Consider the following 20087-nt stretch of genomic DNA (forward strand, 5'->3'; position numbering starts at 1 on the left):
ACGTAATGTCTACCTCCGGCGAGTGATCTTCAAACATATCCACTGTCATCACCGACCACGCGTACTTCTTCCTCTGCGATGCGGTGCATCCACCACCTGAGAATCCTCCTGCAATGGTGTGGATTTCCCCGTGGATAGGCATCTCGTGTTGCTGGGCTTCTCCACCTGCTGGCTGGGAACTCGACGCTTCCCCCGTCCTCCTATCCAGCAGATAGTCATTTAGGAACCCGCTCTTAACCAGATCATCGAGCTGATACCCTAAAGACAAACACGAGTCCAAAGTGTGGCCAAAGCCCTGGTGAAACTCGCACCAGGCGTCTGGCTTTGGTCCCAGCACCTTGTCGCCCACCTTCTCAGGCGCTTTCAACCTAGCAGATATATTGGGGATGGCGATCAGGTCCGCCAATCCCATAACAAACTTGTGCTTAGGCGGGCGATTGTATTCCCGGTGTGCTGGCTGCTGGCGTCCCTGGCCCCTCCCCTTGTTCCTCCTATCATAAGGATGGCGAGTCCTCTGGTCCTTCCTGGCCGCCGCCCCTGTCTCCAGCACCCTTTGCGGCTGGATCCTGGTCTGGGCGCGTGGCCTAGCGGGAGCCACGCTCCCTCTCTTCTCAGCGACCTCACTTTCGTCGGCGATGTGAGCCACCGCAAGTCGCCTGACCTCAGCAAACGTTGCAGGGTGAGCCCTGATCAAGGCCTCGCAGAATGGTCCTGGCAGCACGCCCTTCTTGAATGCATAGACCAGCATTTCTTCATCTTTAGCCGGCGATCTGACCATCTGCGCTCCAAAGCGATTCAGGTAGTCTCTGAGGGACTCTCCCTGGTACTGCCTTATATCAAACAAATCATAAGACACCCTGGGCGGTGCCTTGTTCACGATGTATTGCTCGACGAAAACCTTCGAGAACTGCTGAAAATTGGTTATGTGACCGTTAGGTAGGCTCACAAACCACTCCAACGCCGTTCCCTGGAGCGTGCTCACAAACATCTTGCAATACACGGCGTCTGACCCTCCCGACAGCATCATCTGCGTATGGAACGTGGTTAGATGAGCCTCTGGATCCTCCACGCCGGTAAAGACAGCCTTAACCGGAACCACGCTCGTAGGAATAGGCGTGTCAGTAATCGCCTGAACAAAAGGCATAGGGAAAACACGAGGTGGCGATGACGGCGCCACCTCTTCAGCAGAAGAATGCCCTTGCTGCTTCTGAAGAGCTTGACGCAGCTCCTCAGTCACCTTGCTGAGCTCCTCGTTCCTGGCACGAGAGGCGACCAGGTCCTCATGCATTCTCGCCTGCTCTATGCGTGAGGCTTCCACAGTTGCCTGCAACGAACGCATCATCTCTGCCATCTGCGCCATGGTCATGGCAGCGGCGCCTTCAGCAGCGACGGGCACAACTGGACTTGAGCGATTGCTTCTCATTTTTCTCATGAAACTCAGCGAATCACAGAATGCGGCGAACAACACTTACTTTAGCTACGATTGAGTCAGCGATCAATCGGAAAAACTGTGCGAAACTCCGCGAGAAAACTCAAGAACACCGCAAACCTTCAAAGAAACTTGCAACTTCACCAGAAACCACTGCTCTCCCCACGAACAACTGAACGAGCGAAAGAACTCAACTCCACCGAACAAATTACGCGTAAACAGCAGGAAAACCTCACTTCACCGATCGAAAACCCAAACGAACGGTGTAAAACGCGAATTCACCGAACAAATTTCAAGCAAACAGCGAACGATGGTTGCACCAGCACACAACCACGCAGAAAACTTCGAAAACCTCCAAGAACTCACGCTGTGGATGGGAGCAAGTTTTACACGGCACCACGGTGGGCGCCTGATAATCCTGCCTGTTGACCAGAACGCTGGAAACTGCCTCGTCAAAGGATCGACGTGTGCACCGCTTCACACCTCCGTTCCTCTTCGAGATCCACCTCAAGAACCTGCAAAGAAACGGAGCGGCGCCGCTGCGGCCGATCGCACTCCAACGCCCAAGTTAGTGACCGAATCACCAAATACTAAGAGAACAAGAACCGTGCAAATTCTCTCTCACAGTGTGCTCTAGAACTTGCAAGCGTAAAGAATGTATTCTGAACGTGCGTACCTCAGAAAGTTCGTTGAGAACTCTTATATACCTGGTTACTTTCTCTCTCCTGGCAGTTACAGACTTGGACACGTGGCTCGCATCCAACTGTACACGTGCCATCATCTGGAGCCTCCTTGACTTGGGCGCTGCTCCTGACTCTCTCTTTGGCTAAGTTATTTATGCATGGTGCTGCCCAGTACATAGCTAACTTGGGAGTGCGATCTCTACTGGAACTGGCGAGTTAGGGTGCCTTCATACACCTTCCCTGTGGTCTCGCCGGCCGCCTTCATAATCTGCACCACCTTCATCTCTGGCGATGTGCTTTCTCTGGCGATCTCCAATCACTAGGTCGCCTGAGTCTACATCTGGCGACTTCATCTTTAACCCGGTGATCGCCGATTCTGGTATGCTGGAGATCGGAACACGCCAACTTAATAACTGGCGACTTCACGAGCCCCCCGACTTCCTTCCCTTCTGCCAACCTGGCGCCTTGTCAACACGCCTATACTGTAGCTTGATGCCACGTCATCACTTCCGACTACCAGGGCGGTACAGACACAAAGAGAGAGAAAAAAGAGAATCAGAGAGAGAGATTCAGTGACATTTTTTGTTGGTGGTTCTGTGACCTAACTTGAGCGTCGGAGTGCAAACGGCCGCTAGAGGCGCCATCTGTGTGTTTTGCAGGTTGCGTTTGAAGTTCCCGGAGAAGGTTCTAAGAGCATTCTTGCGGATAGCACAGTTGCATAAGCGGGGTAAGGAAGCGACAAAGCAATCCCTCCACGCTTGAGTTGGCGACAGGATCACATCCTATACCTAGACTAGATGATTTGTTGGATGAATTACATGGTTCAAAAATCTTTTCAAAGATTGATCTTAAAAGCGGCTACAATCAAATCCGTATCAAACCGGGTGATGAATGGAAGACGGCTTTTAAGACCAACTTTGGTTTATATGAGTGGTTAGTTATGCCCTTTGGTCTAACTAATACACCATGTACCTTCATGCGCCTCATGCATCATGTTCTTAGACCATTCATTGGTAAGTTTGTTGTTGTTTACTTTGATGACATTCTCATTTATAGCTTATCTTTGGATGACCATAGGTTGCATGTTAGGCAAGTTTTAGAACATTTGAGATTGAGTGTGATGCTTCAAGCATAGGTATTGGGGCTGTTCTCCTTCAAGAGGGCCACCCCATAGCCTATTTTAGTGAGAAATTGAAGGGAAGTCATCTCAATCATTCCACCTATGATAAAGAATTATATGCACTTGTTAGGACTTTGTTTACTTGGTTTTGATCACATTAAGGAACTTTATCATGATGACCTTGATTTTTCTCTCATCTATCAAGAGTGTCTTAAGGGAGGACACAGAGACTTTTTTTATACAAGATGGCTTTCTTTTTAAAGGAAAACGTCTTTGTGTTCCTCAATGCTCTATTAGATTATCTCTTGTTAGAGAAACTCATGAGGGGGTTTAATGGGACATTTTGGGGTTGCTAAAACTTTGGATGTGTTGCATGAACATTTCTTTTGGCCTCATATGCATAAACATGCATAAACATGTTCATAGTTTGTGTGATAAATGCATAGCTTGCCGCAAAGCTAAGTCTAAGATGCATCCCCATGGTTTATATACTTCTCTTCCTATCCCTTCAATGCCTTGGGTAGATATATCTATGGATTTCATCTTAGGATTACCCAAGACATCAAAGGGAAAGGACTCCATTTTTGTGGTAGTGGATCGTTTTTCAAAGATGGCTCACTTTATTCCTTGCCACAAAGAGGATGATGCAAGCCACATTGCAAACCTCTTCTTCCAAGAAGTGGTTCGCTTGCATGGGATCCCTAGATCTATAGTGTCCGATAGAGATCCCAAGTTCTTGAGTCACTTTAGGAAGACCTTGTGGGGGCAAGCTTGGGACTAAGCTTTTATTTTCTACCACTTGCCACCCACAAACTGATGGTCAAACCGAGGTGGTAAATAGAACTTTGGGACAACTATTGAGATGTTTTATTTCGGGGAATTCTAGAGTGTGGGAGAATTTACTACCCCATGTTGAGTTTGCATATAATCATGTAGTAAATTCTACCACCTCCCATTCTTCTTTTGAGGTTGTCTATGGGTTTAACCCCTTAACACCTCTTTATCTTCTTCCTATTCCCCTTCTTGGAGATGTCTTGTGCAAAGATGGGGATGAAAAAGCTTATGTTCCGTCCGGTTGACCGGGACGACTTCGTGCGCGACCTCAACCGTCAGCTAGGGACTCCTTCCCACTGGTTGCCTGTGGATTCCTGCAAAAAAGAGGACAAAAAGGCGCCCTAGCGGCCGTGTGCACTCCGACGCTCAAGTCAGCCAGCAAGAAACACCAAAAACTGTCCACCTACGTGTCTGAGCACCGCGTATGGTACTCTGAAGGTGGTAAAAGAACTGTGTATATGTGTGTGTTTTCTCCTTCAGGCAAAAATATTCCCCAGTCACTTGTACGTAACCTTGAAGCACGAGCAAGCAACTAGAGAGTTCTCTGGTAAATTTGCCGAAAGTTCCAACCCTTTTTCCAACATTCTTTGCGCTATTTAAACTACCCAAGCATTTAAAGCGCTTTTAATCACAAACGTAACGCACTCATTAAAGCGCTTAATTAGGAAACGTAGCGCATTTAAGACGTTGAAACGCTCGGGAGCCATTATAGTACCTGAATGCTCGAAAGGGAAACTGTATTGAATAACTTTTAATTACCTGGCACCTGGCTAAAGGGTGTTTCTATTCTGGCATGGCTGTCGTACACGTGGAGGGCCTCACGACACCATGACCCCATCTGGGGGCGCTTCGGCCCACCTGGGGACGTTTCTACGTGTGAGTCCTCCTACTGGGAGTGCTACTGCGCTAGGGGTGACTTTTTGGGTGCCAACTCATGCCCCCAAGTATCTAGTCACTTACTTTGAGAGCGTATCTGCCTTCCTTTTGTACTCTGCACCCGGTTGCCCTGGGCGTGACTTTCCTCTTGAGTCGTATCTGCCCCACGGGCGTCTCTGGGGCGGCATGAGCACTTCACGAGTCAGGCTGCCCTTCACTGGTACTATTACTATGGCCTTGAAGCCACCTTTTCCTTCTCTTTATCGCTGCCCCGTGCTATTGGGACCTGAGGCCTTCCCACGGCGTCGCTCCCTCCATGGTCTTTCCTACCCATGGGTATCGGGGAACCACACCGTGATTGCCTTACTTTAGCACTGTTTGATCTGGCGACGCCCTGGTTGGGCGACGCCTTCACCTAGGCGACGCCTTGCCTTGGCGACGCTTCCTCTTGGCGTCTCTCCATCCAGGCGACGCCTTGCGTTGACTTTGACTCTCCAGCCGTTGACTTTGACCTTGACTTAGTCAACGCCCGGATACGGGACGGTACACAAGCCCCCCAGTCTTAAGCCGAAGACTTGTCTTCAGCGTCAAGACTAAAGCCTCGCCCACGCCGTCCACGTGCCATCCGGATGACGTGTCATTCTCTGCTGACTCAGCAATTCTTCGAATTACTGACGTGACATTTTCTGAACCACAAGGGTATTCTTAATGACTGATTGGACATCCCCTGAAATGAGGATGATAATACCTTTTGGACTACCCTTGATCGCGCGCCACGTGGCCCATCGCGCGGCCATCCTCAAGGGACCTTTACGTTTCCCTTGGGTAATTGATCCCCTGACGCGTGGCACGATCCCACGGCCCTAGGTTAGCGCCTCTCGAGTTGCGAAATGTAACGTTTAAGTTACTCCAAACCCCGTGCTCACCCTACTGTTACATTCATTCACTCTGCAACTCTGCACTGTTCATCGCCTTCGAAACCCCTTTTCTCTGCAATCGCGATTCTCTCCTTGCTGCGCTCGTCTACTGCCTGCATTCCAATAACAAAGGTACGATCTCAGGTATTCACGACTCTTCCCTTTCGTCGCATTATAGGATTCATTGAACTGCCTGGGACTGTTGTTATTCTCGTATTACTGCATTTCTCCGCTTCTCCTTCCTTCTCTGATTTTTCTCGCGTGGGTGACGCTTCCTGGGGCTCTTTCCCCTTCTTTCCATGGCTAAACTTGCTAAACCCTTTTTCCTCTCTTCTTTCTCCAGCTATCTATTTTCACCATGACGCGCGCGAACGCGGAGCCTGATTCTTCTCCCACGACCCCCAAGTCCAACTACAAAGCCTTCTACCCCTGGGCCCCCGACGAGCTCCTGAGTGAATGCACCAGCCTGACTTCCTTCCAGGACCTGGAAGCTCACCGGGGGGATCCCCATTTGTACAACTTTAACGCCTTCTGCCGCACCCACGACGCCCACATATCCGTCCGTCCCGGCAGGCCTGGGGAACCTGTTTGTTTGGACGACAGACCTAGAAAGGGGAAACCCTTCTTCTTCATGTACCAGACCGTGTTCAAACGCGTAGGAGTGCGTCTCCCATTCACTCCCTTCGAACGGGAGCTTCTCACTGAAATCAACACTGCCACCGCCCAGCTTCATCCCAACAGCTGGGTATTCGTGCGGGGCTTTCAAATTCTTTGTGGATACCTGGGCATCCCCCCTTCTGTAGATATCTTCCTGCATTTCTTTGAGGTGAAGAAACAGGGGAAAAGCTTCTGGGTAAGCTTTTCCGGGATCGCAGGCAGGATCCTCCTATCCCTCTTCCAGAATTCTTACAAGAACTGGAAAGGGAAATTCTTCAGGGTGTGCAGCGCCAAGCACGATCCCACAACTTTGGATGGCTTCCCCCTTTACTGGACGGAGCGTCCTAAATTGCTCAGGGCCAAGACCCTGGAAGAGCTATCTCCCGCCGATAGGGAGGTAAGCAAAGCCTTGGCTGGGTTGGGGATCGTTTTTGATACCTTGAAGCTGGTCGCTAGCGAGTACAATGCTCACGCCCTGTCCACCTACTTTGGTAAGGGGCTCTCCCCTCATCCTTTTGTTGTGAACAGCTTGCTATCGAACATTGGTTCCCCTGGACTCTTATACTCATTTTATAGTGTGCTATGTTGCTTGCATTTCACGCCTCCATGTGTGTTGTAATTTTGCATAGTTACTTTGGTCTTAATTCTTGCTGTTTGGTCTATCTTGATGTAGGATCGGTGATGGGCGCTTCCAAGAGAATGATGCTGGCGAAGGCAATGAAGGAGGCACGGGCCGCCAAGGCGGGCGCCTCCTCCACCCTTGCTGCTGATCCAGTTCCCCCACCGATTCTGTCGCCACCTCCTCCGATCACTGTCGAGGCTATCTCGAGTTCACCTCCGTCGTCTCCTTGCAGCCTTGCAGCACTTCAGACTCCTCGCTCTCCTCTACCCATCGCCGCTGTTCCCCTAGCCGCGGCCTCGTCACCGGCTCCAACCCCCTTTGACAAAGGGAAACAGGTTTTGGAGGTTCTAACAGATGATGAGGACTCAGAAGGCGTGGCTCCCTTCAGAAGAAGAAAATCTGCGCGGGTTCCTCTTTCGGTAGAGGCGTCGCCCCAGGGAGGGAACCCCTTCATGGATAACCCCCCGAGCGCAACCTCACTCCCTCCCATGACACTCCACGAGGAAAGGGGCGAAGGCGCCGAATCTGCCCCGCCTCCGCCGCCGGCAGAAACCATTGCTTCCCCTGCTTCCGTCGCTGCCGCCCCTGACTTCATCGCCATCCCTCCTCCGATTATGCATCTAATGAGGGGCTTCAGCGGCGGGACTCTGCCAGAGGGTACAGACAGGAAGGAAGGCATGCCCTTCTACCTAGGGGCCTTCCTGGCGGTGGCCCTTGAATGGCGCGCCCAGGCCAGAAACGCGGTCTTGCAAGCTCAAACTCTCCAGGCCTTGGAAACAAAGGCAACTACCCTGGAAGAGGAAATGAGGACCCTGGGACGCCAGAACGAAGCTTATCAAACTTCTTTGAAACAAATACAAGAGTCCAAAGCAGAAACTGAGAGGCAACTGGCAGAGGCATTGGAGCTCCAGGCTGGCTTCTACACTCGGGAAGTTGCTCTTCAAGTCCAGGTAACGGGTCTTCAGGAACTGGTCAAAACGGATGCAGAAACTCGAAAGGACCTGAAGGACCGTTGCTGTGAACAGGCTGCCAAGATGGAGCGGATGGAGGGGGAAATGGCCACGCAGGCCAAAGCTATGGACCTTCTCCGGGCTGACTACGACAAATTACAGGTCGAGGTCAGTCGACTTCACGTTGAGAAGGAGGCTCTAGAGAAGCAGGTGGCCTCTGGGGATGCCGCCGTTGAGGAGCTGGAGAAGGAGAAAAAGTCCCTTATCCAGGAGATGACGGGTACTTTCGAGGAGGGGTTCCAAGAGGCTCTGACCCAGGCGTCCTGTGAGAACCCTGGCATCAATATTTCAAACTGCGACCCCATGCACCATGTCGTCGACGGGAAGGTCGTGCCCATGGACGTGGATGACTGAACCGCTGCCTCTCAACCGCCACCTTCAGCTTCACGCTTAACTGCTTTATACTTTTCCTTCGTTTTTGATTTTATCTGTTAAAATTTGTAATTCTTTGAACTACCCGCACTCTTGTTACTGATTTGGGGCGTTGCATGATTCCCTTTATGTCTTTGCCATATACGATTCTGCTTGTGCGATCTCATTCTCATCTTTTACCTTCGCGCGCTTCGATCATTTTATCTGTGTTCTGCCCATTTCTTTCACTTCGTTGGGCGGCTTTGTATGACCGAGAAAGGTCGCGTGCCAACCCTCACGCCCGTGGAGAGGCTCACCTAGTGACGCCGTATCGTCCACGAGGTATTTCTAACACAGAAACGGTTCTCTCCCTTATTCTTAGCCCCCGGCGCCCACGCCTAAGGAGAGGCCTGCTACAGCAGTGCCGTATCGTCCCCGGGTGTCTAAAACGTCGAGTGCTTTGGGGGGGGGGGGGGTTCGTTCCCTCTATGGTCTTTCCTTCCCATAGGTATCGGGGAACACCCTACCAGTAATTCGCTTGTGTTTGGCGATCTTATCTCCCTCCACAGTCTTTCCTACCCGTGGGTATCGGGGAAATAATGCCAGCAACTAACTCTGCTTCCTTCACTTTCGTCTCCCTCCACAGTCTTTCCTACCTGTGGGTATCGGGGAGGCGACGCCAGTTGGTATTTGGGTTGGCGACGCCCGTGACGTCTCACACTGGCGTCGCCATTCACGTCCTTCCGGGCGACGCCTCGGGCGTTACCTTTACTTCGACATTGACTTTGATTCTTGCCTTGGTCGATGCCTGATGACAGCGAAGAGCTCAAGACTTTGTCTGTGCCATCCACGTGGCGCTTCTTGTATAGCTGATGGGACGTTCCGTCATTCGACTTGATGCACGTGGCGCTGCTTGTATGGTTGATGGGGCATCCAGTCATTCCATCAAGTTCTGACTCCTGCTGTACCCCTGACTAACTTTCGACGGCGCATCGTACCACTGGATATTCTGCTGATACGACGTTTTCTGATTTAAACCAGTGGCGCCAGCGTCATCCTTTCGTCTTCTGCCACGTGTATCAATCGTGCGGTGCATCCATTCGCGTCGTTTGGCGCTCTAACCGCTTTATTTAACTCTTCAAACTCTGGAACTATCTTCATCATTTTCTCACTCTTCATAACCTACTTGCGTTCTTTCTTCTTGCACCCTTCCTTCTTGCACCCTTTCTTCTCTGTCGAAAGGGTTGTTCTAACCTTCGCTCCCTTCGCTCAACTCTTGCATTTCTGGCAGTCCTGATCTTGTTAAAGAATGTCGTCTCACGCTGCTTCCTCCAGGGTCCGCCCCAAAGACTTGTACCCTTGGGCTTCGAATGAACTTTTTGACGAGTGTTCATGCTTACTCTCTACCAGGGCCATACGGGAGCACAAAGGAGAGTCATGTTCTTATGACCACCGGGCCTTCGCGAGGAGGCATGATGACGACATCGCTGTGCTCCCTTGCACTCTAGGGGAGCCAGTGTGTGGAGACGAACGGGCCAACGACGGGGTCCCTTTCTTTTACTTTTACCAGGTGGTGTTCAAGACCATCGGGGTGCGCTTACCCTTCTCCTGGTTCAAGAAGGAACTGCTGACGGAGATCAACGTTGCTCCGGCCCAGTTATACCCCAACAGTTGGGCCTTTGTCAAAGCCTTCGATGTTCTCTTCGGGTTTTTGGGTTGTGCACCCTCGGTTGACCTCTTTCTTCACTTCTTTGAGGTGAAGAGGCAGAGACACAACCTCTGGGTAACTCTCAGCAATGTACCCGGAAGAGTTCTCTTCACACCCTTTCAAAGCTCGTTCGCAGGGTGAAAAGGCCGGTTCTTCAAGATCTGCCGTACTGATCTTGTTCCCGACGCTCTGGATGGGTTTCCGCTGTACTGGGTGAGAGAGGAAAAGGTCCTCAAAGCCAAACCCCTCAAGAATCTGGCTCCAAGTGATCAAATAGCTTGCCGGATTCTTGCTGAGGCGGGAGGTTTTGACTCTGCTACGGTGATCAGCCTGGAGTTCAACGCTGGGACTCTTGAGAAGTACATATGTAAGAACCACTGCCTTAGGAAACTCGGCCTTTGTTACTTTCTAACTGTGCCTGTCTTTCTTCATGGTGTCTCTAACACGTCTTTTCCCCTGGTGCAGGTTCGAAACTAAACCAAGAAAAGAGGACACGACTTACTCGAGCGCTGCGGGCTGGAAAAGGGGCTTCGCCTTCCTCCAGTGATGACTCTGATGAGCGCTGAGAAATGGCTTGTTCGTGTTTTTGCATGATTTGTAGCGTTTGCTCCGTTTGTGCTGCTCCCATTGTATTGAACATTGCTTGTAACAACAACTTTTCAATGTCATACTTGATTTTTGTAACGCTACTTCACTTTGCATATGCTTCATGTACTGCACGCTTTCCTTTCGTCTCGTTCTTCCAACGATGCATGTCTTCACTTGGGCGACGCCTGCTCAGGGCAACGCCCTTATCTAGGTGGCGCCTTCTTTCTGGGCGACGCCATGACCTAGGCGACGCCTTCTTTCTTGGCGACGTCATGGCCTAGGCGGCGCATCACATAATCTTCAAACAAGGAAAGATAAAGGCTGAAAACCAAGGCACTTCTTTTTCTCAAACTGGTTTTTCCTTTTATTAGGGTGACCTCATTAAAAAAACCCCGAGAGGGAAAAAGAGCATCCCCTTCAACTAAATTGTTACATACTGTTCACATAAGTCAACTGAAATAAAATTTTAAGTTGGCTGCATTCCAACTGCGCGGGATGGGCCCTCCATCTAAAGTCTCCAGGTTGTACGAACCGTTGCCCTTAGCCTCAGTAACTCTGAAGGGCCCGGTCCACTTGGGAGACAGCTTATTCTCCAACTCGTATGGGTGAGCTTTCCTCATCACTAGGTCGCCAACCTGAAACTGTCGCGGCTTTACCTTAGAGCTATATTGCCGCTCTACTCTTCTCTTCGTCGCTTCAGCTTTTATTCTGGCTTCTTCCTTGGCTTCTTCTAGCAGATCCAGGTTTACCCGCCTCTCTTCATTGGACTCCTCCACCACAAAGTTTTGAAAACGTGGTGAGCTTTCATGTATTTCTACTGGAATCATCGCGTCTGACCCATACACCAAACTGAAGGGCGTCTCCATAGTAGAGGATTGGGGCGTGGTGTGAACATCGAAGGCTTTGACAAAGGCCCAGCTGTTGGGGTATAACTGGGCCGGAGCAACGTTGATCTCCGTCAGCAGTTCCTTCTCGAACCAGGAGAAGGGTAAGCGCACCCCGATGGTCTTGAACACCACCTGGTAAAAGTAAAAGAAAGGGACCCCGTCGTTGGCCCGTTCGTCTCCACACACTGGCTCCCCCAGAGTGCAAGGGAGCACAGCGATGTCGTCATCATGCCTCCTCGCGAAGGCCCAGTGGTCATAAGAACATGACTCCCCTTTGTGCTCCCGTATGGCCCTAGTAGAGAGTAAGCATGAACACTCGTCAAGAAGTTCATTCGAAGCCCAAGGGTACAAGTCTTTGGGGCGGACCCTGGAGGAAGCAGCGTGAGACGACATTCTTTAACAAGATCAGGACTGCCAGAAATCCAAGAGTTGAGCGAGGGGAGCGAAGGTTAGAACAACCCTTTCGACAGAGAAGAAAGGGTGCAAGAAGGAAGGGTGCAAGAAGAAAGAACGCAAGTAGGTTATGAAGAGTGACAAAATGATGAAGATAGTTCCAGAGTTTGAAGAGTTAAATAAAGCGGTTAGAGCGCCAAACGACGCGAATGGATGCACCGCACGATTGATACACGTGGCAGAAGACGAAAGGATGACGCTGGCGCCACTGGTTTAAATCAGAAAACGTCGTATCAGCAGAATATCCAGTGGTACGATGCGCCGTCGAAAGTGAGTCAGGGGTACAGCAGGAGTCAGAAGGCGTGGCTCCCTTCAGAAGAAGAAAATCTGCGCGGGTTCCTCTTTCGGTAGAGGCGTCGCCCCAGGGAGGGAACCCCTTCATGGATAACCCCCCGAGCGCAACCTCACTCCCTCCCATGACACTCCACGAGGAAAGGGGCGAAGGCGCCGAATCTGCCCCGCCTCCGCCGCCGGCAGAAACCATTGCTTCCCCTGCTTCCGTCGCTGCCGCCCCTGACTTCATCGCCATCCCTCCTCCGATTATGCATCTAATGAGGGGCTTCAGCGGCGGGACTCTGCCAGAGGGTACAGACAGGAAGGAAGGCATGCCCTTCTACCTGGGGGCCTTCCTGGCGGTTGCCCTTGAATGGCGCGCCCAGGCCAGAAACGCTGTCTTGCAAGCTCAAACTCTCCAGGCCTTGGAAACAAAGGCAACTACCCTGGAAGAGGAAATGAGGACCCTGGGACGCCAGAACGAAGCTTATCAAACTTCTCTGAAACAAATACAAGAGTCCAAAGCAGAAACTGAGAGGCAACTGGCAGAGGCATTGGAGCTCCAGGCTGGCTTCTACACTCGGGAAGTTGCTCTTCAAGTCCAGGTAACGGGTCTTCAGGAACTGGTCAAAACGGATGCAGAAACTCGAAAGGACCTGAAGGACCGTTGCTGTGAACAGGCTGCCAAGATGGAGCGGATGGAGGGGGAAATGGCCACGCAGGCCAAAGGTATGGACCTTCTCCGGGCTGACTACGACAAATTACAGGTCGAGGTCCATGAAGAAAGACAGGCACAGTTAGAAAGTAACGAAGGCCGAGTTTCCTAAGTCAGTGGTTCTTACATATGTACTTCTCAAGAGTCCCAGCGTTGAACTCCAGGCTGATCACCGTAGCAGAGTCAAAACCTCCCGCCTCAGCAAGAATCCGGCAAGCTATTTGATCACTTGGAGCCAGATTCTTGAGGGGTTTGGCTTTGAGGACCTTTTCCTCTCTCACCCAGTACAGCGGAAACCCATCCAGAGCGTCGGGAACAAGATCAGTACGGCAGATCTTGAAGAACCGGCCTTTTCACCCCGTGAACGAGCTTTGAAAGGGTGTGAAGAGAACTCTTCCGGGTACATTGCTGAGAGTTACCCAGAGGTTGTGTCTCTGCCTCTTCACCTCAAAGAAGTGAAGAAAGAGGTCAACCGAGGGTGCACAACCCAAAAACCCGAAGAGAACATCGAAGGCTTTGACAAAGGCCCAGCTGTTGGGGTATAACTGGGCCGGAGCAACGTTGATCTCCGTCAGCAGTTCCTTCTCGAACCAGGAGAAGGGTAAGCGCACCCCGATGGTCTTGAACACCACCTGGTAAAAGTAAAAGAAAGGGACCCCGTCGTTGGCCCGTTCGTCTCCACACACTGGCTCCCCCAGAGTGCAAGGGAGCACAGCGATGTCGTCATCATGCCTCCTCGCGAAGGCCCGGTGGTCATAAGAACATGACTCCCCTTTGTGCTCCCGTATGGCCCTGGTAGAGAGTAAGCATGAACAGCTTATTTTGTGAAAACTTTGCATAAAGACATCAAGAAGAGAATTGAGAAGAAGGTTGGCAAGTATGCTGAACTTGCCAATAAAAGGAGAAAAGCATTGTTGTTTGATGAGGGAGATTGGGTTTGGCTTCACTTGAGGAAGGATCGTTTTCCTACTCAAAGGAAGTCCAAACTAATGCCTCGAGGGGATGGACCTTTCCAAATCCTCAAGAGGATTAATGACAATGCTTGTGAGTTAGATATGCCTGATACATTCTTAGGTAGTCATACTTTTAATGCCAGCGATATAACTCTTTTTTCTGTAGGTCTCCAGAATTCGTGGTCGAATTCTCTCCAACTCGGGGAGTATGATGGAGATCAAGCTCAAGTGGACATGGAGGCCAATCACCAAGATCAAGAAGAGGTAGAGGCTCAAATGGAGGACGCCCATGGAGGTCAAAGCCCACCTCAAAGGCTTACAAGAAGCATGTTCAAAGCTTTAGGAGCTAGGGGACGTTTATTTACTCTTTTTGTAATTTCTTTGGTTGAAGGTGCTTAGAGGGAAACATTAGAAACCTCTATTGTTAAAGCATCTTTTAGTCTTTAGTTAGGAGTCTTAGGGGGGTGTGTTAGTAGATAGGTGTAGGAGTAAATAAGGAGGTGCCAAAATGAGAGAAGAGTTCACACCTTCCTCATGTCTTGGTTTAGGCGCCGGTTCCATTAGCTTTTAGGAGGGAATTTTGAATTCTTTTAGTTTGATTTTCAGCACCTCTAGGCTATAAATATAGGTGTTGCCCTTGTACATTTCAGATTTGAATTTAGACTAAAGAAACTATACTCAATTTTTGAGAGAGCATTGGAGAGCTTTGTGCCTTCTTCACTAGTCTTATCTTGATGGTTCCATGGTTACCTCAAGTGGCGACTTGCACACTCATCTAGGAGTCTCCATCCTTCTAGTGGCGTGATCATCCAACCATACATCCATCTTCATGAGCTTTCTCTTCTCCTTCCTTCCTTTTCTTTCAATTGTTCATGTTTAGCTTGTTGTTCTTGAATTTCTGTTCGGCAGTTTTCAATTCTTAGGTGTTTTGGTTCGGTTCCTTTGATTCCTTGTTGTTCATTGTTGTTCTTTTTCATTTCTAGCCTTTATGTTCGGTTCATTTCAGTTCTAAGCTAATTCTATTCGGTGCAATTGCTTCTTCTTTCATTTTAATCGGTTCAATTTGACAATAATTGGAACTTCCATATGAGTTTGGATTTGGTGCTAGTTTTGGTGAGTTCTTGACTTAGAACATTGATCCAATTCTAAGAAAAAGTGCCTAACTATTGTCCAACTCAAGTTGATTCCTAAGAATGTCAAGAATTATTCTCTTCTTTGCTATTGGAATCACATCAGGTGATGACGGACCTCCCCATCCAAAAGGTACTACAGAAGTTGGACGTCGCCGGAAGAATGGTTCGCTGGGCAGTGGAGCTGTTGGAGTTTGATATCCAGTACGAACCCAGGGGATCCATCAAAGGGCAAGTCTACGCAGATTTTGTCGTAGAGCTCTCACCAGGAACTGCCCCCCAGGAGGTGTAGTTAGGATCACAGTGGATGCTCTCAGTGGATGGATCCTCCAACCAACAAGGAAGTGGTGCTGGAATAGTCTTGGAGGGGCCTAATGGGGTGTTGATCGAGCAAGCCTTACGTTTCGCGTTCAAGGCAAGCAATAACCAAGCTGAGTACGAGGCGCTGATTGCTGGAATGCTCTTGGCCAAGGAAATGGGCACTCAAAGTCTCTTGGCGAAGAGTGATTCCCAGTTGGTCGCAGGGCAAGTAACAGGGGAGTACCAAGCAAAGGATCCACTAATGGCTTCGTACTTGAGGTACGTCGAAGTGTTGAAGGGAGCCTTCGCCACTTTTGAGCTGGTGCATGTCCCAAGGGACAAAATGCCAGAGCTGACCTGCTCGCCAAGCTGGCCAGCTCAGGCAAGGGGGGAAGGCAGAGGACAGTCATCCAAGAGACGCTCAAAACGCCATGAAAGTTTGTGGCAGACAACAGGGTGGACGTTCTTCACATTAGCGCAGCAAGAGGAAAGCAAAGGAGCCATCGCTCTTTGATTCAAGATACGGCGAGTACACCCCGCATCAGCACCTACGCGGCCTCGCCCGAAGGAGAGAAGTGTGTGCAAGTATGTGCCTTGGAGGAAGGCGACATGTGGATGACGCCTTATAGGCGATACATTGCAGATGGGATTCTCCCAGCAGATCCTGGAGAAGGAAAGAGGATAAAGAAGAACTCTGCAAGGTACACTCTCGTTGATGGGGTGCTATTTAGGCATGGGTTCACACACCCAATCCTGACATGTGTGAGTGGCGACAAGTGTACGAGGATCATGTCGGAACTCCACGAGGGAATTTGTGGAAGCCACGTAGGGGGAAGATCGCTAGCTTCCAAGGTGATTCGCGCAGGGTTTTATTGGCCTTCGGTGAGGGAGGATTGTGTAAGATACGCCCAGCGATGTAAGCAGTGCCAGATGCATGCAGACTGGCATAAGGCACCTCCAAAAGAGCTGAAGTCGGTTTGTAGCCCGTGGCCCTTCCACACATAGGGAATCGATATTCTGGGGCCTTTCCCTCTGGCGATAAGGCAGATGAAGTATTTGATAGTCGCCATCGAGTACTTCACGAAGTGGATAGAGGCAGAACCAGTGGCACAGATCACTGCGCATAAGGTACAACACTTCGTTTGGAAGAACATTGTGTGTCATTTCAGGGTGCCAAGGCGCCTCATCTCAGATAATGGCACTCAGTTTGCGAGCCAACAGTTGGGGAAGTTGTGTGCAGAGGTAGGAATCAAGCAGGTGTTTGCATCAGTCGAACACCCCCAGACGAATGGGCAGGTAGAATCAGCAAATAGAGTTTTGCTGAGGGGCTGAAGCGAAGACTAGAGAAAGCTAAAGGGGCGTGGGCAAGGATTGTGTGGGCTTACCACACCACGCCTCAATCTCCCACCATGGAGACGCCTTTCAGCCTAGTATACGGGTCAGATGCCATGATCCCAGTAGAGATCCACGAGAGTTCTCCACGTTTCCTAAGATTTGTGGCAGAAGAATCCAACGTAGAAAGAAAGGTGAATCTAGACCTGTTAGACGAGGTCAGGGAGGAGGCGAAGATAAAGGTTGAAGCTGTGAAGAGGAGAGTGGAGCATCAGTATAGCTCTAAGGTGAAGCCGCGACAGTTCCAAGTAGCTGACCCGGTCATGCGGAAGGCTCATCCTTACGAGTTGGAGAACAAGTTGTCTCTCAAATGGACCGGACCCTTCAGAATAACCGAAGCCAAGGGAAATGGTTCGTACAAGTTAGAGACTCTAGAAGGGAGCCCCATCCCACGCAGCTGGAATGCAGCCAATTTAAAATGTTATTTCAGTTGAAGAACATTATGAAGTACACAGTTTCAAGGGGACACTCTTTTTCCCTCTCGGGGGTTTTTAATAAGGTCACCCAAGTAAAAAGAAATTCAAAAAAACTTTGTCTCAGCCTTTCCTTTTCTCACAACGCAAAGACTAAGAAACAAAAACAAAAACAAAGGCTCAAGGTGTCGCCAAGCGTAGGCGTCGCCAGGTTGAAGCATCGCCAGGATGAGGCGTCGCCAAGCGTAGGCGTCACCTGGGGCAGGCGTCGCCAGGTTGAAGCATCGCTAGAACGAGGCGTCGCCAAGTTCAGGCGTTGCCAGGCATAGGCATCGCCAAATAAGGGAGCGAGCATCGAAATCGAAGCAAGTAACGAGAGCACACGCTCATGCGTGGGCGTCAGGTCAAAAGGTACGCTCAGTATAAGTTAAAATCCGAGAGACTAGTCCTTGAGCAAGGGTTAAGGGATTCCTTCGGGACGCCCCTTCCTCATGTAGGAATAGTTAGCCCCGGTGTCTGATGTTTAGACACCTTGCAAGGAAGTGGCAGGGGACGTTTCCTTCGAGCGTGGGCGTCAGACAGTAAGAAGTTTCGGAGCAGTGGAGAACCGGGTCACTTGGTGCAAATACACGCAATTAAGGAGAAGTGCCATCCTTCGAGAAACCTTCTCCTTAAGCGTAATCACCAAAATACCTGGTCATCTTGGTGTTTAGACACACCAGGGACGATACGGCGATGTTTCCGACACGCCTCTCCCTGGGCGTGGGCACCAAGAACACTGATCGCCTTGGTGTTTTCAGACACCCTGAGGACGAAACGGCACTACCCCAGGGCAGGCCTCTCCTCAGGCGTAGGTACCAAGTGCGCAGAGATAAGGGTTAAGTTGCCTTGGTGTTTAGACACCCCGTGGACGATACGGCGCTGTAGTAATAGGCCTCTCCACGGGCGTGGGCACCAAAGCGCGACTTTTGTCCCAAGTGTTTAGACATGCTGAGGACGATGCGGCCTCGCGTTCAGCATGTCTCTCCTCGAGCGTGGACACCCAGTACAGGAAAAGATAAGTTCTCCCTCGCCCTCGAGCGCTGGTGAGGGTATAGAAAGATAATGAAAGAACAAGTTGAAACTTTTGCAAGTTGAAGAGGCAAAGAAAATCAACAAGAAGAGGAGTGAAGAATACGAGTCATCGAAAGCCGTAAAGACAAGAGAAGTCCTCCTTCACCTTTGGAGTGATGATGAGGCATGAAGTTAAGTCCTCCTATGTCTTTGGGCGATGACGAGACAGGCGACGCCTTCATGAGGTAGATTCCTCACAGATACGAAGGCCAAGTGAAGTTTGAAGCAAAGAGATCAAGAGAAGGATATGCATCACAACTTAGAAAGGAAGAGCAGAAAAGAACACGCAAAGGTATGAAACCAGAATGATCAATTATATTCAAAGTATGCAGAAGGCATTGTTCATAGAAATTACAAAGATTAGTTATGTGCAAAATGGGTAGCAAAAAATTTTCGCAGTAGTTACAAAATACAAAAGAGAAGCTATTCTTCAGAGGCCTCCAAGGGCACTATCTTGTCGTCGACCACTTCATTAAGGGGGCTGCACCCAGAGACGTCGATGTCAGGATTCGCGCAGGCCGCTTGAACAAGGGCCTCAGCAAACCCGTCGGCGAACCCCGTCGCAGCCTCCTCGCTCAGCTTCTCCTCTTCTACCTTGAAGTGTTAGGCCTGGGTGGTCATCTCTTGATCCTTGGAGGCCAAGGCAGCAATCAGCTCCTGAACCTTGGCCTGAAGGTTGGCATTTTCAGTGGTCAGCTGGGCACATTCGTTGGTTTTTTCCTCGAGCACAGCTTCACTCTTCCCCAGTGTTTGCTCCCGATCAACACACTGGTGCTCGAGCTTCTTCTGCTGCGCCTCGGAGGTCTTCACCGCCGCTTCAAGATTAGCGACTTTTACACGGAGAGGCACCACCTGGTTGTGGAGTTCAGCATCGGCTTGCCCCACCTCATGCAGCCGCTTGTTGGCCTCCTCCTTCGCCTTTTGTGCCACCCTAAAAGAAGTCTTGTAAGCCTCCTCTTGGCGCACCCAGTGGCGGGCCAAGGTTTCTTTCTCTTCTTTCTGTGAGGCGACTTCCTTCTATAGAGCTTGAAGGGTGGAGGCCTCGATCGCCCTAGCCTTAGCTTGCTCACGCCAGTTTTACACAATAGCCATGAAGGCGCCCATATAATAGTATATACCTTCTTTTTTTAGCCCTTCAGCTCCCTTTTCTAAGAAACCCCTCAGCGAGTCTTGAATGGGCGAGGGAAGTTCTGTAGCAGGTGGTGGGGCAGAAGTGGGCTAAGTCTCAGTCCCACCCTCCAAGGCCGTAGGTTAAGGGGGTGAGGTGGCACTCGGAGGGTGTTCCCTGAGGGATTCAGCTCCGGAGGAAGAAGAGATGGCGGAGGTTGCAGTCTGAGGAGCAGCTTGAGTGGTCCTTCTTCTTTTGAAGACTTTCCCTCCAGCAGAGTCCTCCTCGTCATCAGAAGGCACCACTACCACCCTTTTACCCTTGTCAAGGGGGGCTGGCGCGGCAGTGGCTTTAGCCAGCGCAAGAGGCATAGCTGCTATGGGGGGTGGTGAGTGTGGGGGCTGGTTTGGAGAGGATACAGATGGAGGAGGCGATGTTGTAGGTGGGTTTTGAAGGTGAAGGCTAGGGGGAGAAGGGGCAGTCTCAGAGGTTGGAGGTAGGGAATCCCCAACCCCTTTTGTTGAAGCCTCGCCTTTTGATAAGATTCCAATAGCA

At 50.5% G+C, this 20087-nt stretch overlaps 1 protein-coding gene across 1 annotated transcript; it reads left to right on the forward strand.

Annotated features, from left to right (window-relative positions):
• The first annotated feature begins 16915 nt into the window (after nucleotides 1-16915).
• LOC137836877 (uncharacterized) lies at nucleotides 16916-18554 on the forward strand. The gene is made up of 2 exons (XM_068645656.1): nucleotides 16916-17249; nucleotides 18445-18554. Exons 1-2 carry the CDS (start codon nucleotides 16916-16918, stop codon nucleotides 18552-18554), a joined length of 444 nt encoding a protein of 147 aa, XP_068501757.1.
• The last annotated feature ends 1533 nt before the right edge of the window (nucleotides 18555-20087 follow it).

Source organism: Phaseolus vulgaris, chromosome 11 (genome assembly GCF_000499845.2).
Source record: "Phaseolus vulgaris cultivar G19833 chromosome 11, P. vulgaris v2.0, whole genome shotgun sequence".
In the NCBI taxonomy this organism is placed as follows: domain Eukaryota; kingdom Viridiplantae; phylum Streptophyta; class Magnoliopsida; order Fabales; family Fabaceae; genus Phaseolus; species Phaseolus vulgaris.